Source organism: Hypomesus transpacificus, chromosome 17 (genome assembly GCF_021917145.1).
Source record: "Hypomesus transpacificus isolate Combined female chromosome 17, fHypTra1, whole genome shotgun sequence".
Classification (NCBI taxonomy): domain Eukaryota; kingdom Metazoa; phylum Chordata; class Actinopteri; order Osmeriformes; family Osmeridae; genus Hypomesus; species Hypomesus transpacificus.
In genome coordinates, this window is record NC_061076.1 from 12,599,756 (window position 1) to 12,627,122 (window position 27,367).

General features: G+C 42.2%; 1 protein-coding gene across 3 annotated transcripts in view; it reads left to right on the forward strand.

Annotated features, from left to right (window-relative positions):
• Window positions 1–27,367, forward strand: part of taok2a (TAO kinase 2a) — an 84,440-nt gene that overhangs the window by 37,906 nt on the left and 19,167 nt on the right. For all 3 annotated transcript variants that reach the window (XM_047039029.1, XM_047039030.1, XM_047039032.1), the window contains 6 exons: window positions 2,053–2,134; window positions 2,397–2,564; window positions 5,071–5,277; window positions 5,575–5,697; window positions 20,332–20,568; window positions 20,790–20,918. In XM_047039029.1, the coding sequence (XP_046894985.1) occupies window positions 2,053–2,134; window positions 2,397–2,564; window positions 5,071–5,277; window positions 5,575–5,697; window positions 20,332–20,568; window positions 20,790–20,918 (946 nt within the window). The remainder of the gene's footprint in view (window positions 1–2,052; window positions 2,135–2,396; window positions 2,565–5,070; window positions 5,278–5,574; window positions 5,698–20,331; window positions 20,569–20,789; window positions 20,919–27,367) is intronic.

The window sequence follows — 27,367 nt, forward strand, 5'->3', positions numbered from 1 at the left end:
TTTGTCAGTTTTCTCTTTTTGGCTGTGCTTTTTGGCTGATTTACACACTCTATGTGACCTTGTTTGTGGCATTTTCTGCAGGTCTTGTCTTTGAACCAACAGTCATTTGCGTCATGAGAGGATTTTCCACATCTGTAACAATTCTGACATTTCATGCATTTCCTTTTCAACGCTTTTCCTTTTTAATTCTGATGCATCCTTAGCAGCTGTTTCCATTGCAATTGCAATAGCCAGTGCTTTTTCTAAGTCCAAGTCTTTATGACAGTAGCCTCTTTTGTGTGCTTGAGCAATGCATGCCACACACTAGTATGTTGCAATTTTTTGAAATCACAATTTTGTGAAAGTTTACGCAGTTCGGCCATGTAGTCAGAAATGCTTTCATCATTTGCTTGATCTTTTCTATGGAATCTAAATCTTTCAGCTATCACTAGAGGTTTAGGCTTTAAATGGTTTTGCAAAATCTTCTGAATATCATCGAATGTCATGCTGGACGGTTTGGCTGGGCTAACTAGGTTGCGTAGGAGATTGTACGTCTTAGGTCCAATTAGACTGAGGAGAACGGAAACTTTCTTCTCTTGTTCCATGTCATTGGGAGCATAATACAATTCCACTCTTTCCATATACGCTTCCCAGTCTTCATTAGCACTATCGAACTCATCTACCTTTCCAATGTAAGCCATCTTCAGACTGATATTTACCGTTTAAGTGAATTTATGCGTCGTTTACTGTGAGCTATTCACCTGTACTCACGCATCCACCATTAGCCTAGCTACTCCACCAGTGCCTTTGTTGGTGTTCAACCTCCTTCGACTTCTCAGTCCATATACTTATTATCTCCATGTTCTTGTCAGGTTCATAGCCTTCTCGTCGCGACTACTTATTAATAAAATAATCAGGCTCACTCGGAGGTCAAGTTCACACGTGAATACATCACTCGGTTTACTTTAGGTTCTGCACTCAATGTATCCATGCGCATGGCGAATAACTAATATGAAAACAATACACAGGGGTGTGCTTACACAAAGAAATAGATTCTTATTAAACACTACATCTCGCACTATGAAATGACCAAATATTCTTAACTCGCAACCTCTCCCATTGTGAATGAACTAGTGGTAGGCAGAGATTAATTAAAAAAAACAGATTAATCTCACTGTAATCTTGGCGTTAATTTAGATTAATCTACATGAAAATGGCTCATTTGAATTCCGCTGAAGGCATTCAGAATATGTGTGCTACCCAAATAATGACTAGAAGTAAGTCTTTGAGAACGGGTTTCTCAGGCCAGGTGGCTTATTAGATCATGGGTTCATCTCCTGTTTCCAAAATGCATCACAAACTGCTTGAGAAAGCTGTTCTACAATGATCATTGGTGATGAAAATAAATGATGTTCAATAAGATGTACTTTTGTTTATTAACTGTTTATTAGATTAGTTAGCTTGGCTTATAGAGCTGTGCTGACGGACTTGCCTCGGGTTGCACTCAAACATAGTAGTTTGACGACGACTCTTCCCCTTCGCTACATCAGTGCTTGGCCCGGCATCTTCTGCATTAGCTAAGGGATGCTTTGCGTTTACGTGGTATTTGAGACTGGACGAACTTCTACAGTAAACTAATTCCGCATAGCACAAGGTGCAAACAACCTTAGTTTTGTCGAGGTTTCCATTGGGAAGCTTCCTAAACACATTTTCCCTGAAGCAAACCAGGCGGCTTCATTGCAACATCCATGTAGCACGTCACGTTTGATGTGATAATTTCATACACAAGGCATACACACAGGTTCGAAGACTAGTTCTCGCCCCCTACAATGCAATTTGGCTAGGTATACATCCGCTCTAAAATATCAATGTGAAAGTCATCATAGCTTGCGTAGTGTAGACCCAGCTCCCAACCCTACTTTGAGAATAGATTAACGGCGATGTTTTTATTTATTGCCTGATAAGTCTCATGTTGTCGCATCACGTTAACGCCCATAACGGCCCACCACTAGAATGAACCCTTATTCTGATCTATCCTACTATGAATGACTACGTTCTCTCCGTTCATTGCAGGTCAGACTTCTTCCGCAACTTTGTGGACTCCTGTCTACAGAAGATTCCCCAGGACAGACCTACTTCTGATGTGTTGCTGAATGTGAGACTATACACACTTTATCTCACCTGCTTAGCTACTGTTTGCGGCCCTTCTCATGACAGAAATTTCACTTTGGGTTTAAATGAATAATTCGCTTAATTATACTTTTCCACAAAAATCAATTACTTTGTCTAGACACTTGAACTCACACATTATCCACATGGTTTCAGCAGAGTGAAGGTCAGGGCAAACAAGGGGAATGACTATTGTTAAACTTTACTGCCTCCTCATCTTTCTCTCACTCCATCCCCCCTCATCCCAGCATCGGTTTCTATGCCATGAGCGGCCGCTCACAGTGGTGATGGACCTGATTGCGAGGACCAAGGACGCGGTGCGGGAACTTGACAACCTACAGTATAGAAAGATGAAGAAGATCCTCTTCCAGGAGACTCAGCACAATGGGCCCACACCTGAGGGAGAGGAGGAGGAGGTAATGAATGACAACAAAGATGTGAGGAGGGAAAGAGTTTCTGACTTAAAATCAGGGGCCTCATGTATAAACGTTGCGTACGCACGAAAAGCTTGCGTTTTTTCACGCACACTGTGATGTATAAAAATGTACTTGACGTGAGAATGTGCGGGCCGTCACGGAAACTTTTGAGCAGACGTGAGAATGTGTGGATAGTCCGCAAAGTCTTGTCTGACTCTGTAACATGGCAAATTCTAACTGAAGTGCCAAAACTCACCAAACATTAATAAAGTTTCCACTACAGTTACTCTCATACGTCTATGACGTTGACTATTCAAAAAATATAAAAATACAAGTTTGATCATTAATATGCAGACATGAAAATCCCTCACCTTTCGGCGAAAATCGCCGTTTTGAAACTAAAATAGGTGACCTACGTGAATCGTGTAGATTCGATGAGAAATTGTTTTTTTTTGGGGGGGGGGGGGTATTCATATTCAGTGAACTGCGAACAGGTGCGCGTGTCAGAAGGGAGCGCGAGTGCATGGAAATATTAACGCAACCACCATCAGAAGCTGAAAGCACTCCTGGCCTCGGCGATTTACCTGACTGAATTTGGTGAATGATGGTTTCAATCATTTTTATATTTTCTGGTATATTTAAGTTTAGTTACCCAGGAGCTCTGTTGACATAGACTTAGCTAACGTTAGCTACAGCTTGATGAATTTAGTCATTGAACACAGTCAAGAGAACGCAACGTTAGCCAGCGAGCTAAAGCTCTGGTGGAAAATTCCAAATTAACGTATGCAGCCCTTAATGCCGCTTACACACAACAGTGACACTGACTGAAAAACTAATTTGAGACAATATAAAGATGGAAAACCAGGCTAAGAAACGTAAACGTAATTACCTTCACTAGACAACGTTTTATCAATTGGACAAACGGCTATGTTTGTTTCAAGCTCCAAAAACGATTTTTCGCTCAAATCAGGCAAAAAAATTTGCTCGCCCGCTATTCGCGCTCGCATTAACCATGGACATCCCTAACTAGCATCACATCAGACAGAATTTGCATGCATTAGCAAGGCGCTCGGTGTGGTGGCGTATACGGGACCGGTTCTGGTGGGCCGGTCTGGATCAAAGTCCAGCGCCTATTTTTACTTCCAGTCCTTCCCTGCCGTTCTATCAATAAGCAGACCTGCCAACCTGTACGCAATTTGTGTAGCGGATATGCATTTTGACTTCAAAATACGCTGGTACTTGTATTGGCTGTCAATCATGATGGAAGAGTAGACAAGTTAAGTTACAGCATGTCCATCATCTCTTGTGGGGGTTACGCATTAAGCCATTTGTGGTGCCCCTACCACATTGTGCCTCATATTCTGTAAATGTTAGACCCAGTGACAGGCTGGTATGAAATGGCTTGCATAATACTTAGTAAGGAGGCAATAATAATGTTTGACTCATGGCTTAAGTTACGTTTCTCCAGTTCTCCCCAGGTTGGCAACAAATTATCTCAAAATGCATCAGATAGATGTTTTAAAATTCCTTTTGGGGTAGCATGCACCCGGACCCCCTTAGAGGGGTAATATCCTTCTCACCTTTTTCAACCCTGACCCGTTTTCATGCCTGAATATGAATGATCACATCAAAATGCTAAAACCCAAACGGGAAATGCTACTGTTTAATTCGCCACACCACTGAATAACTGCTGTTAAACTTAAGGGTGTCAAACGAACAACAAAATCACTCAGGAAATGCATGTCATGCTAACCCTTATAGCTGCCATGCTGTTACGATGCACCACCACTCGTTTCTTAATTTCGAGTTTTACATCGGACCATGTCTTCTTAATTTCTGCCATGGTCCGGTTCTCCGAACCCACAGCCTTTATGGCCCTATATATCAATAATAATTGTATTTGTAATGCACTTTATATTTAGCTGAATCTCAGTGCTACAGGTTAAAAACAATAAAGGGCTTAAGTGACAGTTTTCCACCCGCCGACTTTCTTTTGTTGCTAATACAATGTTGACACATTTTCTCGCCTCCACCTTTATTAGAACCTTGATCTCACAGTCTGTGACCGACACTTTTTCGGTTGTTTAGCCATTTTAATTCAGACAAAGAAATTACCTCAGGAAGGCATATATAGACTATCTGCATTCATTTATGGGAGGAGGCAAGGCAGGGTCAGTGGCTCGTTCACGTGCGGTCAATCTCACGTTGATTGTGATTTATAAAGGAAAGATGCGCAGGACCTGGCGTACGACCAGTTGTATACATGTGAATATTTCTGTGCGTAGGTATTTTTCAAGTTTTGGCCGTACGCCATTTTCGGCATGAAAGCTGCGCAATCTTTTATGCATGAGGCCCCAGGAGATAGACTGTTACAAGTAAATCCACGAGTTGTGAATGAAACAAGGAAGATCTGTAACTGAAGGGCCTACACTGAGGTCATTATGGAGTGTTCATGAGTTGTGGGTGAAGAGGTAAAACATTTTGAAAATAAATATGTGCATAATAGGAGGTGGAGCAGGACCTTTTGCGGACAGGCACAGTAAACAGCATGGAAAGCTCCCAGTCTGTCCCGTCCATGTCCATCAGCGCTAGCTCCCAGAGCAGCTCTGTCAATAGCCTGGCTGACGGCTCAGATGACAGCAACGAGATTGCCATGATGCAGGAGGGAGAGCACACGGTCACCTCCAACTCCTCTATCTTGCATCGCCCATCTGTAAGTGTGTCTGTGCTTGTGTGAATTTATTTTCATTTTTTTAGGGCAGTAATTCTATATGCATTTTAAATTTAACTCATACATTTGAGTGATGTTTCATTTAACCCAAATAAATCTCATTAACGATTTGTCCGTTGTTATTAAGCTTACATGCTGACATGTTTGCTTTAAACAAATAAAATAAGAACACTTGACACACATCATAAACCACAAAACTCTAATAAGATGGTACTACACCATCCTACCATTACTATACCTTCTGATGATTGGAATGATAATATGCTGTTTGTTTGTCAGGACAACATCTATGATGACCCCTACCAGCCTGAGTTAGAACAGCAGCAGGCTCCATCTGCTGGCCGCCGCCGGGCCTGCTACCGAAATCGAGACCACTTTGCTACTATCCGCACCGCATCTCTGGTGAGCAAAACTCTAACCTCAAACCACCTCTATCCAAACATATACCTGGTTCTTAATGTCTATCAGAGCCCTGCGGTTTGGCTCTGAGCCTAAAGCAAAGGTTATTTCTATGAATTCATCCTCTTCTCAGCTCCTGCTTAAATGTTCTTATAGTCCAGTGTTTCAAAGCAAATCAAAATAATTCCTTTGTTAATAATTTGTTACACAGAACTTTATTATATTAAATATGAATCAAAAATGATTCACACCTTCACAAAATCCCCACACCCAACCCAAAATCCACACTTTTCACACCCCATCCAAGTCCTGAAATGAGTTCCTTGTCCTGAGACCTGCTTTCTTACCTGCCTGTTTCTACATGTGTTTGTCCATGCTGTCCTCCTCTCCTACTCTTTCTTCAATGCCTAGCAAATCTCTATTTCTCTCCCTGACCATGTCTTCTTGAGCAGCACTGGTTGAAGCCTGAACATATTGTAAACAATTGCTGCATATATGCAGGTAGCAACGCTAGTGCTAAATAACTATTTAGCTGGTCGACTCTATGATGCCGCGTAAGTAGGGTTTGTGACACTGCTCACCAAAAGAACAAAGGGGAACCCACTTGTCTAGCAGATTGAGACATGTTCGTAGGTACCTAGCGAAAAGTAGCCTCAACTTTCCTAGACTTTTAGCTACGGTACTAATGCTGAAAGCTCGCTGTTATCGCTGTCTGTCTTACTAGAATGGTGGATCTACGTTGTTGCTAACGTGTGCTGACGTTGTGACTGTGTGTGTGTGTGTATGTAAGAGAGAAGCGTGAGTGACAGAGAGACGGGGGCAAGCAGGGAAAGAAAATGCAGCTGAACGAAAATGCTGCCTGTTTTAAATAGCATAAAAAAAAAAAGAGAAACGCAATATGTGGTGGCCGCTGTTAATTCTGTGGCACACCGCCACAAATTAGTCTGTGTGGGAAACCCTGTCGTCAATATAAAATATATACCCAAATATAACTGCAAGCAGCTATAGCGGATTCCTCCTGAGGGTAAATCTATACCGAGTTTCAAGTCAATTGGAGCTATTGTTCGTTAGAAGATATTTGTACGTTTTCCCAAATTTTCACTTTACATGGCGGACTGTATAGTTCACCAATGGCTATTTGTTTCTCATGAAAAATAAGACATTTATACCAATTTTCGGACTCATCGGCCATATGGGGCGGAGAGAAAATCATGTAGACTTTGGGCTTGGCATAGTTCCACCTACTGGCCATTTGTGGTGTGTAAGTTACTCATGGCCTGTTGTATCAATGTGCCAAATTGTTTTACTTTTTATGGTTTAGGATCTTGAGCTACTGGGCAGTTTAGGAGATAAGGAGAATAAGAATAAGAACAAATATAGCTGCAAGCAGCAATGGAGGGGCCAAGCAGTCCAGAGCAGGACATGGCCTCCATATCACTTGCGCAACAATTAAGTCACAACAACCTGTTGCACTCATGCAACACGCCAAGTTTGGTTGAAATATCTGTTTGCGTTCTAAAGTAGTGAGTGTTCAAAGTGTTTTTTTTCTGGTATAACACCACAGGCCTCCTCTGCTCCTCGTGGGAACGATGGAACCCAAGTTTGGTGACAATCGCACAAATGGTTGCTGAGTTACGCTCTCACGTGTCTTTTGCGGCTTCGCCGCCGCCTTTGATCGTCTCTACCGAACAAACGGTTTTGAAAATGGAAAATCCATCTGACACCCTTGTCAAGCTTGGTCTGAAGATCATCTGTGCCAAATTTAGTAAACATTGGACAACATTTGGGGCGTGTAAAAGGTTTTTACACTTTTCCATAAAATCCAAAATGGCGGCCGCGTCAATTCGGTTGTTATGAAACATTATCGATGGTCAAGCTTGATATCTCACAGGACATCAACAGACAAAGACATTACTTTATTAAGGTAAACACTTCAACAGTTATTAGCCAAAACACGTTTATGCTTCCGGCCACGCCCCCTTTTACTCAAATGACACAATTTTTGAAAGACATACTCAAAATACGGTTCCGAGTAGGCATATCAAATTTGGTGTCACTGCCTCAAAGAACTGCTGAGATATGACTTCATTTCCTGTTTGGTGGCTATTCTGCTGATTTTGATTGGCTGTCACGGACAAACGGTTGTGGGGATCAAAATGCTCTACCATAACTTTTGTGTGGCTTGGTCTGAAGAGCATATCTGGTAATTTTGAAGAAGATTTGACAAAGATTGTAGGAGGAGTAGGCTTTCAAAGGTTTTTGATAAAACCGGAAATAGCGGAAAATCTATATAACCGGAAATTGACGCCATGGTGTGCATTGCACTCGGCTTGATCCAGGGAATCCAATGGTACCTCATTTTTGAAAATAGGACATACGGTTCAAAAGTTGCGTGTGTGAACACAACTCCAACTTTGACCCATTGGTGGCGCTAGAGTGCCAAAGTATGGGACATGAAACTTTGTGAATTGGACCAGGGGACTGTCCCCAATGAGTGTGCCAAATTTCACAACTTTCGACCAAGCGCTTATGGGGGCTGCCATAGACACCCAGTCTTAAGAATAATAATAATAATAAATATAGCTGCAAGCAGCAATAGAGGGGCCAAGCAGTCCAGAGCAGGACAAGGCCTCCATAGCACTTGCGCAACAATTAAGTCACAACAACCTGTTGCACTCATGCAACACGCCAAGTTTGGTTGAAATATCTGTTTGCGTTCCAAAGTAGTGATTGTTTACAGTGTTTTTTCCTGGTATAACACCGCAGGTCTCCTCTGCTCCTCGTGGGAACGATGGAACCCAAGTTTGGTGACAATCGCACAAATGGTTGCTGAGTTACGCTCTCACGTGTCTTTTCCGGCTTCGCCGCCGCCTTTGATCGTCTCTACCGAATAAACGGTTTTGAAAATGGAAAATCCATCCCGACACCTTTGTGAAACTTGGTCTGAAGATCATCTGTGCCAAATTTAGTAAACATTGGACACAATTTGGGGCGTGTAAAAGGTTTTTAGACTTTTCCATTAAATCCAAAATGGCGGCCGCGTCAATTCGGTTGTTATGAAATATTATCGATGGTCAAGTTTGATATCTCACAAGACATCAACCGACAAAGAAATCACTTTATTAAGGTAAACACTTCAACAGTTACTAGCCAAAACACGTTTATGCTTCCGGCCACGCCCCCTTTTAGTCACATGACACTATTTTTGGAGGACATACTCAGAATAAGGTTCCGAGTAGGCATATCAAATTTGGTGTCACTGCCTCAAAGAACTGCTGAGATAAGACTTCACTTCCTGTTTGGTGTCTATTCTGCTGATTTTGATTGGCTCTCACGGACAAACGGTTGTGGGGATCAAAATGCTCTACCATAACTTTTGTGCGGCTTGGTCTGAAGAAAATATCTGGTAATTTTGAAGAAGATTTGACAAATTGTAGGAGGAGTAGGCTTTCAGAGGTTTTTGATAAAACCGGAAATAGCAGAAAATCTATATAACCGGAAATTGACGCCATGGTGTGCATTGAACTCGGCTTGATCCAGGGAATCCAACGGTACTTCATTTTTGAAAATGGGTCATACGGTTCAAAAGTTGCGTGTGTAAACACAACTCCAACTTTGACCCGTTGGTGGCGCTAGAGTGCCCAAGTATGGGACATGAAACTTTGTGAATTGGACCAGGGGACTGTCCCCAATGAGTGTGCCAAATTTCACAACTTTCGACCAAGCGCTTATGGGGGCTGCCATAGACACCCAGTCCTAAGAAGAAGAATAATAATAATACTAACAATAACAATAGGTGCCTCGCAGCTTCGCTGCTTGGCCCCTAATAATAATAATACTAACAATAACAAAAGGTGCCTCGCAGCTTCGCTGCTTGGCCCCTAATAATAATAATAAAAATAATAAAACTAACAATAACAATAGGTGCCTCGCAGCTTCGCTGCTTGGCCCCTAATAATAATACTAACAATAACAATAGGTGCCTCGCAGCTTCGCTGCTTAGCCCCTAATAATACTAACAATAACAATAGGTGCCTCGCAGCTTCGCTGCTTGGCCCCTAAATATAGCTGCAAGCAGCAATGCGGGTTCCTCCTCAATATGGCTAAATATGATAAAAATGTACATTATAGAAGGTCAAGAGTTGGTCATGAGTTGGACAACAAGAGAGCAAAATTAATTCATGTTTGGCAAACATCAACAGGTTGACTGGAGATTCGAACTCAAGAGCATTTGGTTGCAAGTCAGCCTCTTAATCCTTTCTGCTACATACCAACTAGGGGTGGGCAATATAGCTAAAATCTCCTATCACGGTATGAGTAATTTTATATCACGGTTACGGTATATATCACGGTATAGTAATTGATATAGTAAATATAGTCAATTTAATTAAGAAATTGTACTATATAACCATACCGTATTTCATCATCACACTTGATTATTTATTACAAACAAAAACAATTGCCTCACATGAGACAACACTTGAGTTAAAATGAGTGGCAATGTGGACATTTACATAGATACACTTCTTTCAGCCATTTTGCATTGCATTTCTTATTCAATTTGACCCTATAGAAAGACATGTATTCTACAAATCAGTAACATATTTCAAGTCGATTGGATCTATGGTTCATGAGGAGAATAGTTTTGGAGGTTGTACCAAATTTGGACAACACAGCAAAATCCATCATGGCGGACCTGATGGGTACTTGAGACTTTTTAGTTCCCCATGAGAAATAAGGCATATATACCAATTTTTCAGGTATTTTGGAGTATTGGGGCGCTGGGGAAATCACGTAGACTTTGGGCATGGCTTATAGCGCCACCTATGGGCGCACATAGGCCACTAGCCATCTAGGGGTAGTGACCTGTTGTATCACTGGACCAAATTTAAAAAAAACAGGTCGAGGACTTTTTGAGCTATTGAGCCATTTCATGGAGAAGAGGAACAATTATTTAGTTATAGTTTCTTTCCTACCTGTCCTACCGGAGGAACCCTAAATATAGCTGCAGCCAGCAATGATGGGTTCCTCCTCAACAGTGCAAACTATTATAAAATGGACATGACACAGACATGTATGTACACAACATTTCAAGACAATTGGAGCAATGGCTGATTTTAAGTTATTTTTTGAAATTCTTCACAAATAGTCAATGTAGAGAAAAATCTATGCTGGCGAGACTTTTTTGTTCCCCATAAATAATAAGGCATGCATACGAACTTTAAGACATCTTGGCCTTATGGGGTCAAAATTAGGGGTCGACCGATATACGTTTTTCAGGACTGATGCTGATACCGATTATTACAGATCAAGTAGACCGATAACCCATATTTTGAACTGATATACAGTGGCGAGAACAAGTATTTGATATACTGACGATTTTGCAGGTTTTCCCCTTTACAAAGCATGTAGAAGTCTGTAATTTTTATTATAGGTACTCTTCAACTGTGAGTGATGGAATCTAAAACAAAAATCTAGAAAATCATGTTGTATGATTTTTAAGTAAATCATTTGTATTGTGTGTTTGGGTCCTTGTCATGCTGGAAGACCCAGCCACGACTCATCCTTCAAAGCTTTTACTGAGGGAAGGAGATTGTTGGCCAAGATCTCGCAATACATGGCTCCCTCCATCCTCCCCTCAATACGGTGCAGTCGTCCTGTCCCCTTTGCAGAAAAGCAACCGCAAAGAATGATGTTTCCACCTCCATGCTTCACGGTTGGGATGGTGTTCTTGGGGTTTGTACTCATCCTTCTTCTTCCTCCAAACACGGCGAGTGGAGTTTAGACCAGAAAGCTCTATTTTTGTCTCATCAGACCACATGACCATCTCCCATTCCTCCTCTGAATCATCCAGATGGTCATTGGCAAACTTCAGACGGGCCTGGCCATGTGCTGGCTTGAGCAAGGGGACCTTGCGTGTGCTGCTGGATTTTAATCCATGACGGCGTAGTGTTACTAATGGTTTTCTTTGAGACTGTGGTCCCAGCTCTCTTCAGGTCATTGACCAAGTCCTGCTGTGCAGTTCTGGGCTGATCCCTCATCTTCCTCATGGTCATTGATGCCCCACGAGGTGAGATCTTGCGTGGAGCCCTAGACCGAGGGAGATTGACCGTCATCTTGAACTTCTTCCATTTTCTAATTGTTGCGCCAACTGTTGTTGCCTTCTCACCAAGCTGCTTGCCTATTGTCCTGTAGCCCATCCCAGCCTTGTGCAGGTCTACAATTTTATCACTGATGTCCTTACACAGCTCTTTGGTCTTGGCCATTGTGGAGAGGTTGGAGTCTGTTTAATTGAGTGTGTGGACAGATGTCTTTTATACAGGTAAAACAGGACCCTGGTACGTTCAAACAGGTGCAGTTCATACAGGTAATGAGTGGAGAACAGGAGGGCTTCTTAAAGAGAAACTAATTCCGGAATTCTTACTGGTTGGTGATTAAATGCATGTCATGCAATAAAATGCAAATGAATAACTTTTATTACTAATACTGATTTTCTGGATTTTTGTTTTAGATTTCGTCACTCACAGTTGAAGTGTACCTATGATTAAAAAATTACAGACTTCTACATGCTTTGTAAGTGGGAAAATCGGCAGTGTATCAAATACTTGTTCTCCCCACTGTATATGTCTAGTGTAAAAATGAAAATTAATGTAAAGATTAAGAATAAAAAGGCCTCTGTGTGCTTGCTTGCGTAGGTTGCAGGTGGGTCAGTTTTCCCTTCTAGTGATATTTTCAAGCATTTAGCTTTATTGCATAATTCATTAAGAACCCCGTTTGAAACAAGCGAATCCCCTTTGAAACAAGCTACTGTAACAACATTGTCACTGGCAGTATTTCAGATGGAATTTCGATTCAAACAGTACCGTATGCTAACTGAAAATATGCCCCCCAAAACGTAAATAAGTTTGATATTAATTTAGGGGGACATGATTAATTCAAAAGCAGTTTGCTAGAGGCAAGCTAGCTGCTGTTGCTAGCCACACTTTACTGATTGTTTGAAAGCGCCGGAAATTAGAAAGTTTTCTTTTGACATAATAAAGTTTAGCCATAGCTGTGGCATTGAAGACAGTAGCCTTAGTACTACACACTGCCAGTGGGCGAGCAGAGTCTGAGGCTAACGTCAAAACAAGACGCGGTCTCACTCAAATTCCAAGCTTTACACAAATCACAAAAATATGCTGACCCGCTGGCTGTCTTTGGAATCGCCATATCTTTAAAACACTGCTCTCCCTTTTGATGTAGAATTGACCCTGGTACGAAATTAAGAAAATACTCATCAGACGCAGATCGACAATCGTCCATGGAGGCTGGCGGGACTTTCACGTAGCAAACAAATCAAAGTTTTTACAGCAACCTACATTAAAATCTCACCACCTGGTTGTCTTCACAATAGTCATATCGTCATAACATTTCCCTCTTTCAGTTTTTTTGTGTAAAATTGAACTGTAAAATTACGAAAATACTACTGTGACGCTTTCTAGCATGGCTGCCGCCTAAAAGACTAGGTGGTCTCACGGGCAACCAGCACTCGCTCAAATTACAAAGACTTAAACGCCCTAAATCAAAAATCCGAGATGGCAGTTCGACTCAAATGCTTTTTCAACAAAGTCCAATGGTTGGGAATTTTTGGGGGTGGTATTTTTTACTCATAATCCAATCTCCAACTTGCGTGCTAGAACGTCGTTATCACGTTGTATCCATGCGTCATTGCTAATGTGTGCTGACGTAGTGACGTAGGCTAGCACAGAGTACCCTTCATTGACAGAACACACTTTTTGCCACAAAAACGTTGTAACCTCCTAAACTGTGCAACGGAACGTAAACAAAAATACAAGCAACTCAATCGGGACCGAGACGAAACTTTTGACATCGACGTTGTCTATGTAGTCCAAATATTGACTGAGGCTTAGTGGTGGGAAAAGAAGAATATTTGTGAGAGAACAAAAGGTGAGCCCTTGCCGAAGGCAAGGCACACCCAATAACAACAGCATAAAAAGTGCAGGGAGCATCCAGCAGCATTCTGTTAACCTTTTTTAAAACTTGAAGTCAATTTAAACCACAACAAGCAACAAATAAACAAATAATGGAAAATAAATTTAACAGTTCCCTGAAGTTTTATAAGCTAATAAAATGGGTAACAATTAGTAGTCCTAATCCAGCAGCACCAGGTTGTGGTACAGGAAGCAGAGCTGCTCGGCATACTCTCCAATGACCTTGCTTCTTATCTTGTCAAAAATTGCAGACACTTCACCAAAGACACGCTCACTAGGGACTGATGAGGGTGGTGAAAAAAAAAATGTTCTTGCAGTGGGTGGATCCCCATCACACTGGCTCTTTGAGGTACTGGTAACTTGTCTTCAATGCTGTCCTTGGCTGACAGATCACCAGTATGGGGGCCAAGAAGAAAACTGAAGATCTTGTCTATTTGGCTGTGGCAGTGTCTCTTTTCTCCTTTGCCTTTTAGAGGCTTAGTCTTCCGCAGCAGGCTCCTCTCCATCAGCCTGCTGCTCTTGATTGACTCTCTTTGTTTCAGCCTGCTCTTGAAGAGCACCTTCTACATATTTTTGAAGGCCAATCTTTGCCAACCATAGAATGTTAATAATGTCAGGCTACGCATTTATAGACCAACTGTAGTCTAACATCTTGTGAAATCCTATAGGCTGTAATACATTACATTTTGCTGAATGATTGTACAGCTACACAACAAACATTCTAATGAAGTAATCACAGACTAATGCCACGGAAATTAATGACAAATTGACGAAGGCAAGCTTTCCGACCTTGCCTTGGCTCTGCAAAAACCACCAACAACGTCCGTCTGAACACTTGGGGTGTCATTTGACCCTTTGCGCTCTAAATAGGGAAAACTGGCTTTGTAGTGTTTTTTTATTTGTCGTTCAGCCATATAAAGTTAGTACAGTACACAGCAACAAGACAACATTCCTCCAGGACCATGGTGTTACTTAAATGCAATGTAGGAATAACACAGACCAACTAAGAACTACACATTCCTATATAAAATGCATACATTCCTATATAATGTACATTTCTACAGAAAACAGAACAATATTGAGGCAGGGTATAAAGTGACAAGGAATTGAGTGCAATTTAGTCCAACTCCCACAACTGGAGGATTAATAGGTGGGTTTTTTTATCCGGTGCAAAGACGTCTTAGCCCATGCACAGGAGTGGTGGTTTCAAATGCAGTTACAGATTTTTATTTTTTATACTGTAACTTTGTAAGTTGCGACAAATCTGCAAAACTATTAATGGCAACAGGCACAAATTTGGCACCTCTTGGTTGAGGAGACATACCTGTTCAGTTATCCAGGGTCAAAGTAAATTTTCATTCCACAATAAAGCGCTTTTTTCTTCTCCATATTAATCAAGAAACTACAAATACATTGGTTACACTTTGCTGTAAAGACATTTGGCCGTATGACTTTGTTTCTGGTAAAGGCTTTGTTGACATGATTCAACACTTTGTTAATGTAGCCGCTATATGTGGCGTATTTGATTATAAGAGATGTTAGTTGTGATGTTTTGTTTTCAAAGTTTTGTTTTATAAGGCTAAGAGAAACTTGGCTAATGCATTTGTCATGTGTGATGCTTTACTTAAGCATTACTTTATATCTTATGGTCAGTTAAATTCAACACAGTCCAGCGCAGCCCTAACGTTTGTGTGTACCAAATTGTATCACAGCCGATAAGCTGTACACTGATTTAAAAGGTAGTAAAGTTAAAAATTATTTGATACTCTAAAGCATCTTGGGCCAGTTCAATATATTAAAAAAATTCACATGCTACCCAATTTAGACTTTTGACTTTCAGCCAAGTACACAATGCATTAACCTCCTGTCATTTTTTCAACCAGTGGACATCTGTTTATGTATATCAGTTGTTTTAGATTAGTGAACAAGTAGTCAGAGTGATGTATTTTACATGGTTGATTCCCAAAGACTCGGTCGCGATCCTCAGGTGGGTCGCAAGAGATTTTTTTGGGGTCGCCTTGTCACGATCTGCATCTCTGCGACCACATTGCTCCTCCTGAATCCGAGGTTCGACAATCTGATGGACATTCCTCTCCAGGACCCCTGAATAGACTTTCCCAGAGAGGCTGAGGAGTATGATCCCCCTTAAGTTGGAGCACACCCTCTGGTCCCCCTTTTTAAAGAGGGGAACCACCACCCTGGTCTGCCAGTCCAGAGGCACTGTCCCCGATGTCTACGCGATGTTGCAGAGTCGTGTCAACCAAGACAACCCTACAACATCCAGAGCCTTAAGGAACTCCAGACGGACCTCATCCACCCCAGAAGCCCTGCCACCGCGGAGCTTTTCAACCACCTCGGCGACCTGAGCCCCAGAGATAAAAGGGCCCCCCCCAATGTCCCCAGACTCTGCCTCCACGTCGGAAAGCGTGTAGGTGGAATTAAGGAGGTCTTCGAAGTATTCCTTCCACCGATCCAGGACGTCCCCCGTCGAGGTCAGCAGCGCACCATCCCCACCCTATACAGTGTTGACAGTGCACTGCTTCCCCCTCCTGGGTCTCCGGCTAGTGGTCCAGAACCTTTTCAAAGTCGTTCGGAAGTTATTCTCCATGGCCTCGCTGAACTCCTCCCATGCCTGGGTTTTTGGCTCCGCGACCGCCAAAGCAGTGTACCGCTTGGCCTGCCAATACACATCAGCTGCCTCTGGAGTCCTACCAGCCAATAAAGTCCGATAGGCCTCTTTCTTCAGCTTGACGGCATCCCTCAACATGCACCGACTGACTTGCGGCCGCAGCTCCAGTTAGCCGCTTCAACAATGGAGGCCCGGAACATGGCCCATTCGGACTCATTGTCCCCGCCCCCTCCCCCCCCCGAGACACGATCGAAGCACTCCCGGAGGTGGGAGTTGAAGCTCCTTCTGACGGGGTTCTGCCAGCCATTCCCAGCAGAGCCTCACATTACCTCCCCCACCATCGAAGCCAACTCACCACCAGGTGGTGATCAGTTGACAGCTCCGCCCGCCCCTCTCCTCACCCGAGTGTCCAAGACATTCGGCCCCAAGTCCGACGACACGACTACAAAGTCTATCATCGAACTGAGACCTCGGGTGTCCTGGTGCCGGGTGCACATATGGACACCCTTATGTTTGAACATGGTGTTCGTTATGGACAAGCCGTGTCAAGCACAGAAGTCCAACAACAAAACACTGCTCGGGTTCAGATCGGGGGGGCCGTTCCTCCCAATCACGCCCTTCCAGGTCTCACTGTCATTGCCCACATGAGCATTCAAGTCCCCCAGGAGGAATCTCCTGGAATCTCCGGGAGGAGCGCTTTCCAGCACCCCCCCAGAGATTCAGAAAAAAAGGGTGGGTACTCTGAGCTGCCGTTTGGTGCGTAAGCACAAACAACAGTGAAGACCCGTCCCCCCACCCGAAGGCGGAGGGAGGCTACCCTCTCGTCCACCGGGGTGAACCCCAATGTACAGGCACCGAACCGAGGGGAAACAAGTATTGCCACCCCAGCTCGACGCCTCTCACCAAGGGCAACTCCAGAGTGGAAGAGAGTCCAGCCCCTCTCAAGGAGACTGGTTCCGGAGCCTATGCTGTGCGTCGAGGCGAGGCCGACTATATCTATCCGGAATCTCTCTACCTCGCGTACCAGCTCAGGCTCTTTCCCGCCAGCGAGGTGACGTTCCAAATCCCTAGAGCTAGCTTCTGCAGCCGAGGATTGGACCGCCAAGGCCCCCGCCTTCGGCCGCCGCCCGTCTCACACTGCACCCGACCCCCATGACCCCTCCTGCGGATGGTAAGCCCACTGGAAGAGGGTCCAACGTTGTCTCTTCGGGCTGTGCCCGACCGGGCCCCATGGGAAAAAGGCGCTCGTCATCGAGCCCCACCCCCGGGCCTGGCTCCAGGGGGGGTTCTCGGTGACCCGCTTCCGGGCAGGGGCAACTGAGAACCATTGTTTGTATTTTTGCTGTGGGGCTATCTTGTTGTTATTATCAGTGACCTATGCACTTTGTGAAGCTCTCTCTTGGAAGTCGCTTTGGATAAAAGCGTCTGCTAAATGAATAAATGTAAATGTGTAAATGTACATTTTTCATGGTAGGTTTTTGAGCCACGCTTTGTCTGGTCCTTCGCCTGGAACCTGTTTGCCTTGGGTGACCCTACCAGGAGCATAAAGCCCCCAACAACATAGCTTCCAGGATAACTAGGACACGCAAGCCCCTCCACCGCGGTAAGGTGGTGACTCAGGGAGGGGCCCAGTGATCACATGACACCAAATTGTTTGGACATCCTCATACGACGGTTCCTAGTCAACATACCAAGTTTGGTGTTGATTTCTCAGAGTTGCTGAGATATGACCCAACTTCCTGTTTGGTTGCATTGTTGCCAATTTTGATTGGCTGTACCGGACAAATAGTTTTGAAAATCTTTTTTTTAATATATATATTCCTTGAGGGTTGCTCTGATGATGATGTTTGCCAAATCTGGGGAAGACTTGACAAAAATTTAAGGAGGAGAAAAAAAAATTAAAATGGCGGAAAATCTATATATCCGGAAATTGACGTCATAGGGTGTGTTGAACTCGTCTCGATACAGGAAATCCAACAGTACTTCATTTGTAAAAAATCGGTCAAAGTTCAAAAGTTACCTGTGTAAACACAAGTCCATCTTTGATCAGTTGGTGGCGCTCGAGTGCTCCAATGGGTGACATGAAACTTGGTGAATATAAAGAGGGGTATGTGCTTAATGAGTGTGCCAAAAACGGTTTCTAAAATCAAAAAAACCATGTGATGGACTTTGTGAGGCTTGGTCTGAAGATAATCCCTGCCACATTTGTTTCAGATTTGACACACTTTGTAGGAGTAGGAGAGAAAGAAAGTTTCTTCATGAATTCAAAATGGCGGCCGCATCAATTCGGCTGTTATCACAAGTTATCATGTGTCACACACGATGTGCCAAGATATCATGAGACAAAGGAATCACCTAATAAAGGCAAATTAATCAACAGTTATTGGCCAAAACACATTTTTGCATCCTGCGGCCATGCCCAGTTTTCACATGACATAAGTTTTTTTGCACATCCTCAGATGAGGGTTCCGAGTCATCATACCAAGTTTGGTGTTGATTTCTCAAAGATTTGCTGAGATATGACCTCAGCTGGGGCTGCCATAGACTCCAATAGGAGAAGATGTGGCAAAGCCGCAGGTTTGCGGCTTAAGAAAGGGTAAAAACACTTAATGGCTTCGTTGCTTCGCGGCTTGGCCACCAAATATATATGATTTAGGCCGAAAATGAACTTCCCCCATTAGAAAGACCAGCAACCGTCTGCGCTTAATTAAGCTCATCTCGTTGCGATAATTGAGAACTTGATGATTTTTATTTTCCAACAGAGAGGTATGCCATTCTGAATGATAAAAGGTGGATGCAAAATTCCTTCGAATTTGAGAGTCCTTAGGCTTTGCTTGAGTTGACGCTTAGTCCTGCAGAAGAAAGTTGTTGCAGCTCAGCTGCGACTGACTGACGCTATATGGATGTGTGACCTTATCGTCATTCTGAATAAGCATTTCGTCAGAATATCCTGTCCTCAGTAGGGCCAGTATTTCAATGCTTATTCCTTTCACCACCACGTACATGTGCGAATTGTGATTTCCTGTGCTCACTAAAATGAAGACAAAGCACAGAAACAGACTGAATGTTGAGCCTGATCACAGAAACAGACTGAATGCTGCGCCTGATATGCGTGTTGCGCTCTCCTCCTGCACCACGGTAGCCTGACGTTGTCACACTCATAATTGTAGTCAGAATATGAGTCTGAAACCGCTCCGTTGGGCTGTGAGTATGGGGCGTGTTTCAACTGAACCCGGAAAAAAATGCCTCTTCGCTAAATTGGATAGACCTACAACCAATCAGAGCAACATAATATGTTGTTTGTTGAAAACCCCAAGCGCTCTTTGGTGACGTGGTTGATTAACATATTGTTGACCATCTGTCATCATCATATAAAGCCCGCCCTGACAATTTGATTGGTCCGAACAGCTCCTGTTGGGACATCTTTTTCCCCAACCGATCTACCCCAGACCTAGCCTGGCTCTGCCCTCCTATGTACTTCCGCTCAATTTGGATTTTGCTTCTGTACTAGGTCTGGCCATTTGGTACGTAAGTCACCGGCGAATCAGCAAACAGAGGGAGTGGCTGAGAACGATGACGTTGATGTTGTGTGCTAGTTTGTGTTGTAGTTCCGTAATGGCGGCGGAGAAGGATGCGAGCGAAGCCTACATTTAATATCCAAATAGCTTGGCACTTATTGGATACCTTCTTTAAATATTGCTGGTTCAATTGTTCAGAGAGAAGTGATCACTCAGTCTGAGATAGCTTATTATGAATGGCAGTAGGCCTACAAGTTCTAAAATAACAATAAAATATCCTTATTATTGTTCAATAATGGTCAAATCCACCTTTTTCTTTTGTGATTTACCAATAATATCTATTGGCTTGGGTTGCTTGTGAGGCTTGTGACTTTTAAAATATGGATCCTCAGAAAAAAAGTTTAGGAAACACTGGATTAAAGGACCAATAAGACTACTGTAATAGTGCTTCGACATGTTCTGACACAGTCTGTTCAAATACTATACATAATCTGTTCAGGTGACACGCCAGATCCAGGAGCATGAGCAGGGGTCAGCGCTACGTGAGCAGATGTCTGGCTATAAGCGCATGAGGAGGCAACACCAGAAGCAGCTGATGGGCCTTGAGAACAAGCTGAAGGCAGAAATGGACGAGCATCAGCTGAGACTGGACAAGGAGCTAGAGAACCAGAGGAACAGCTTCACTGGTGAAGGGGACAAACTGGGCAAGAAACACCAAGCCATCCTGGAGAAGGAGGTGAGGGACAAGCTGACAAACGGCGCACCAGGCCATCATAGGGAAAGAGCTAGGGATAGGGGTGGCACAGTAGCATGGGGAACTTTGGTAAGATGTGAAAATGGTTGGACAGTTTCATTCTAAAAGTAATATTCTACTTAGTGGTAATCTATTTAGGATGCCATATAAAAAAAGTTTTTTACATTATTTCACAAGTTGTCTTTATTCTTGCATCTGTCTAGACAAAAGCAGCATTAACAGAGGAGAAGAAATTCCAGCAGCACATCCTTGGTCAGCAGAAGAAAGAGCTCACCAGCCTGTTGGAGTCCCAGAAACGCCAATATCGGCAGCGTAAGGAGCAGCTCAAAGAGGTAGGATTCTTACTAGTTGTCCATTCATGTTGAGACATTTTTAACAGGCAAATAAAAGCCCCCAAAATAAATATACTACAATTGAAAGTAAAGGAAGTACCCTATGCTTCAAACTTTGCAATAATTTATTAATCTGAATGCATGTTGAGCTGATAGCATATAAGCAAAAAAAAATTAAACAGTTGGTGTATTTGAGAAAAAGAAATCTTATGATGCCATCTGACAAGCTTGTGGCACCCCATTTATGTGTCCAGATAGTAACGGTCATAATGTTGCACATTTTTGTGAAATATTTGCTTTTGCATTATTTAGTAGTACAATATAATGAATGCAATTGCATAGCAACATTTTAGGCGTGCTAACTAAGGCTGGGCGATTAATAGAATTTTATTCCAACTACAGTTTTGGCTTTCAATAATTATGAAAACGAGCGACTGTAACGCCGCATTCCGTTTCTCTATAATGTTCTTGTTTTGTCTTGTTATTCATCCAGAACACCCCTTTCCTTGACAGTGGTGTGCTTTTACCCCTCCCTAAAGGGGGGATCAGGTAGCTGAGCGGTTAGGGAATCGGGCTATTAATCAGAAGTTTGCTGGTTCGATTCCCGGCACTTCATGGGCAACGCACTTCACCCTACTTGCCTCGGGGGGTATGTCTCTGTACTTACTGTAAGTCGCTCTGGATAAGAGTGTCTGCTAAATGACTAAATGTAAAAGCCCAAACTTACTCTCAGCCAGACTGAGAGTAATGTGGCATGTTGCACGCTACACCCCCAGGTTGTTTGCACGTGTTGTTGGGACTACTACAGACCTCTGCATCAATTGCTAGTCTGAAGCATGGCAGTTACGTACCTGATTACTTTCTTGTCTTACAAGGTGAGGGTGTGTGGGACATTAACAAAATGAGATATCCCTTCTAAAAAAGGAACTGCGTGCTGTTGAATTTACTCCTTTACTTCATTAGAATTATAAGTTTCAAGAAAATTCACTGTTAAAAATGTATTTATAAAAAGAAAAAGCATGTTTACAAAGTTAATGACTAATCACGTCTAATAATCATTACCTCAATATTGACCAAAATAATTGACATGATTTTTGCCATAATAAACTTAGTGCTAACTGAGGGTCGCTGCTGCACCATGTTGACATGCAATCATTGTGTTCCATGCATAGGCTCATTCTCAAACTTCGACTGTTTCAGCATGGTCATTTTATAAGCCAATGGTATACCATCTACTCACAATGTGGTCATTTTACACTAAGTAGGCTTGAATGATTGTACTGAACTCTACTAATGTACAGTGAGGGAATTTAAAAAATAGTTTTTTTTGTTCAGAAGTGATCTGATTGGATTTAGACTTTTTGGGGATTGGATCAAATCTTGAAAATGGGTTGTTCAGAATAAATAAACTGGATTCTGAAGTTGGATAAGATCACATAATCCAGTCTTGGTTTTGATTTGGATGAAACCTTCAATATGTGTTGTTCAAAACTTTTTTATTAGGATTGGGATACCTTTTGATCCAAAAAATCAAGATCATTCTGATCCCATCAGAAGGGTGGATTCAAGGTGGATTTCAGGAACAAAATGTAATGATATTTGAAATTGGTCACATAAAACTGTATTAGTATCATGTAATTCACATTTATTTATATGTAAGAGCTGAAGAACTGATTCGTCTGGCAGAGGAACAAATAACTCTTTCTCAACTTCAGCAAACCAAAGCCAGACTTACATTTACATTTAGGGGTGCAAAACCAAACCGCAAAAAACTAATTGTTCAACACACAAACCACGGTTCGGTTTTTACATGTAAACTGCGTTTTTTCGGATCTACGAGAATACACAACCTAACACCCTTTGTCCTTCCCCTTTCCCGTAACCTTTCCCAGAGAGTACCTGTCCAATGAACTGTCAGTATATCAATGACTAGTCACGTACTGGAAGGAACTAGAGAGCTGTGTTGCTAACTTAGCAACTATCTGGCGACTTTCCAAACCCTCCTGGCAACTTTTATTGTCAAAAGCGACTACCGACAAATCTAGCAACTTTTTTCGGTGTTGTTGGAGACTTTTTAGAGACTCTGATGTGAAAGCACAGATCGTTTTGCAGTACTGTCCTCGAGCAGCGGATGCTGCCGTCCTATAGCACTCACAGGCGGTCAGTCTCACTATAGCCTCGCGCAGCACTGCTACTTTCTTTACTGAGGAGTTGGCAACACTGGAGAGGCAAATCATACGAAGCTAGGCACGTGTAAAGTATGCTAACGGTAATACATTTAACACAGTGGTTCTTTAACTTTTTACACCCCGTACTACCTCAGAAAATCTTTGACTCTCCAAGTACCACCATCAGTGTTTCCCACACATAGACTAATTTGTGGCGGTGCGCCACAGAATCAACACCGGCCGCCACACATTGCGTTTCGTAAAATATTTTTTTTATCGCTTTTTAGGTTAAAACACGCAGCGTATTCGTTCAGCTGCATTTCCTTTCCCCTGCTCTCCCTCCGTCTCTCTGTCACTCATGCGTCTTTCTCACATATGCACAGTCACAACGTCAGCACACGTTAGCAACAATGCATACATATGCCGTTCTAGTAAGACCGACAGCTATATCAGCGAGCCTTCAGCATTAGTGCCGTAGCTAAAAGTCGAGGAAAGTTGAGGCTACTTTTCGCTAGGTACCTTACTCACATTTACATTTAGTCATTTAGCAGACGCTCTTATCCAGAGCGACTTATAGTACTCGAAGTTTCCCCTTCGTTCTTTTGGTGAGAAGTCTCAAGAGCTAGCTTACCCGGCGTCATGGAGCCGACCAGTTAAATAGTTGTTTAGCACTAGCGTTGCTACATGCATAATGCAGAAATGATATGTTAGTTGTTGTTAATTTTGTGAAGGTGTGAATCATTTTGGATTAATATTTAATGTAACAAATTACTAACAAATTAACTGTAACTGGTCTGACAATCCCCACCCCTCCCTGCCACAATTAGATTTCTAATCTGTGGGAAACACTGACCACTATGACCGATGTTAAAAAACACTACCCTATTGAGCTACACACAGCTCACGCAGGATGTTTCCATGCGCCACTACCAGGTAACAGTAAGGTAACAAAACAAAAATATTATAGGAAAGGCAAAACTTTTTTTTTAATCATATTTCAATTATATCATGGTTAAGGTATTTAAATGTTTCTGAGATTCCTCTGCGTACCACTAGAAGGGTATAGCCATAGTTTGACAACCACGGATCTAACATGATGGGGCATCTACGCCGGATTTACAGAAAATACACCGAAAATACAGAGAGAGAACACTGAAATGGTAATGTTTTTCTCTTCCACCTAATGTGCTAAACAAACCAAACCGAAACCGCGACCCATAAAACTGAATCGTGGGCTTGTTGAATTGTTGCACCCCTACTGTCATTTAGCAGACGCTCTTATCCAGAGCAATTTGCAGTAAGTACAGGAACCTTCCCCCCTAGGAAAGTAGGGTGAAGGGCCTTGCCCAAGGACACAACGTTATCAAACCAGCAACCTTCTGATTAATAGCCTGATTCCTATTTTCCTATTCCACAACTGAAGTCCGACTTTGAAAGTTCTTTAATTTTGTTAACTATTGGACGTTTAGCCCTTTTCTGATTTTTAAACACATGTTCAAAATATTCACATTGTATTTGTGAAGAATGTATATTTGTTTGTTTGACTTTTTCTGTGTCTTCAAATCAAAACACCTAAACGTTACCCCATGCTGGCTATTGAAACTGTTCTTTACTTGGCTAGCCTACTACATTGGCCTTCATTGTTATACGTAGTCCCATTTACTTTTATTTATTTTATCCTAATTTGGTAATCTTGAAAAGTTTGTATCTGGAACTGAGTGATCCAATCCAATGTTGCTTCGAAAAATCAGTACAAATGTAAAATGGATTACCTGATCCTGGATAGCAAAACATGGGATTTCAAAATCCAAATAATTGTGCTCCAGATTTAACTTTTTGAACAACTGTCCCCTGCTGATTTTGTACGTTTACCCACTGACAAAGTAATGATAAGTCTATAATTTTTATGGTAGGTTTCAGGGATGGAAATAAAAAAGTGTCCACTGGCCACTCTGGCTTGTGGATTTCAAAATCACCAGCCACTCAATTTTTTTACCAACCACTTTCTTGTTTTTAACCGACAATGTGTAACTGCATGTGAAAATTATTACTACAAGATCTACAATACTTAAGCAGTTTATTTAATCTCAAGTCTAAATGAAACACTGACACTTTCTCTTTCTCTCTTATACATACACAAACCACAAACTTATATACATTTCATAAAATGAGTAGGGTAGATTAAACTACAAACTAACATTCCTCCACCCATCCTCCCCACTCCCAGTACAATTTACTTCTGCTCATCAGAATCAGATTCAGAAGTTTCAGAGGTGCTTTCCTGAGCGTTCTTCGTCCACGACAGGGCGAACAGCACCCCAACGCGAAGCAGAGGGGTGTAGCTTCGCTCTGAAGGGGCTTATTTTCCCGATAATGACAACGGCTTTCTATACATTATCCCACTTATTACACAGCTACTTGCCCAAAAAAGTGTATTTTTACAATTTATGTTACCATTCGTAGTGTTGATCAGCAGAGAAAAAGGTAACCAAAAATGTTGAACTTTATAGACGTTAAACATTGTTTAGGCTTAAAATCAGCTAACGTAGCTAGGCAACGGAGTACGCTGGGGTTGAAAAGTTACCGGACTACTTGCGGATTGTTACGAAAGACGTGAATCCGAGGCAAAAGGCCACTTCTCTTGACAGCGGTCAGTAATACATAGCAACTTCCCAACGCAGAACTTTGGGAAGCCCCATTCAAGTGAATGGGGCATTCTACAGCATTAAGAATCGCCACGGTGGCCAGTAGGTGAAGCGAATTTACCCGCCACAACACAAAATCACCCGCATTTGGCTGGTGGCGGGTGCTAATTTCCATCCCTGGTAGGTTTATTTGAACTGTGAGAGACAAAAATCCAGAAAAAGGATGTCAACATTTTTATAAATGGATTTGCATTTTAATGAGTGAAATAAGTATTTGCAGAACATGACTTAGTACTTGGTAGCAAAACCCTTGTTGGCAATCAGAGGTCAGACGTTTCTTGTAGTTGGCCAACAGGTTTGCACACATCTCATGAGGAATTTTTTCCTCACATGGGGTGTGAGTGAAAAACTCGACCGGGGTGCAAAATGTGCCAGGACCGCCACTGTTGACGGTACATGGCCCCGTCTCTTTGATGCGGTGAAGTTGTCCTGTCCCCTTAGCAAAAAAACACCTTCAAAGCATAATGTTTTCACCGTGTTTGACAGTGGGGATGGTGTTCTTAGGGTAATACATTTCATTTTACATTTAGTCATTTAGCAGACGCTGTTATCCAGAGCGACTAACAGTAAGTACAGGGACATTCCCCCCGAAGGAAGTAGGGTGAAGTGCCTTGCCCAACGACACAACGTCATTTTTGCGACCCGGGAATCGAACCGACAACCTTCTGATTAATAGCCCGATTTCCTAACCGCTCAGCCATCTGACCCCCAATAATAAGTATGGGTAAATATTTTCACTTTACAGAACTACATCATTGCAAACTTTACAGCGTTTTGAGATGTGAGTTCCTCAAGAGAAATTTGATGTGTGTAAGGTTTCTGCTGTAATTTGTTGTTTCATTGTCATTTGGTGTAAATGTTAACATTTTGAAATGAGAATTTGGGGGTATACATTATAGCAGTGTTTCCCCAACTTTTTTTCTGGGGACCCATATTTTAAAAGTCACAAGCTTTCGCGGCCCAAGCCAATAGACATTATTCGTAAATCACAAAATGAAGGTGGATTTGACCATTATTTAACAATAATGAGGATATTTTATTGTTATTTTATTGTTATTTCAGAACTTGTAGGCCTACTGTCATTGTTAATAAGCTATCTCAGACTGAGTGATCGCTTCTAGATGAACAATTGAACCAGCAATATTTAAAGAAGGTATCCAATAAGTGCCTAATTGGACATTAAATGTCGGCTAAAAAACATACAGCCCATTTCTTCTTATTTTTAACATTCAATTGAACCAGAAATATTGAAACAAAATATTTAATAATTAATTAATTAATATTAATAATTAAAAAGAATACAAATTATACTATACATGTTGCACCATTTCAACATTGCTAATGGGATAGGTAGGCCTGTCTGCGTTTTTGTAGTGCGTTTCAGTCTGTGGTGAGCAGAGCGCAACATGCATATAATGAAAAAAAAAATAGCGATCAAAGTTCTCAATAAGAGCAAGAGTTTGAATAAGCGCAGATGGCTGCTGGTCTTTCGAATAGGGGAAGCTCATTTTCGGCCTAAATCATATATATTTTACATTAATTTTCTAGTTCTCTGGCTAGTTCACCCCTACGACAC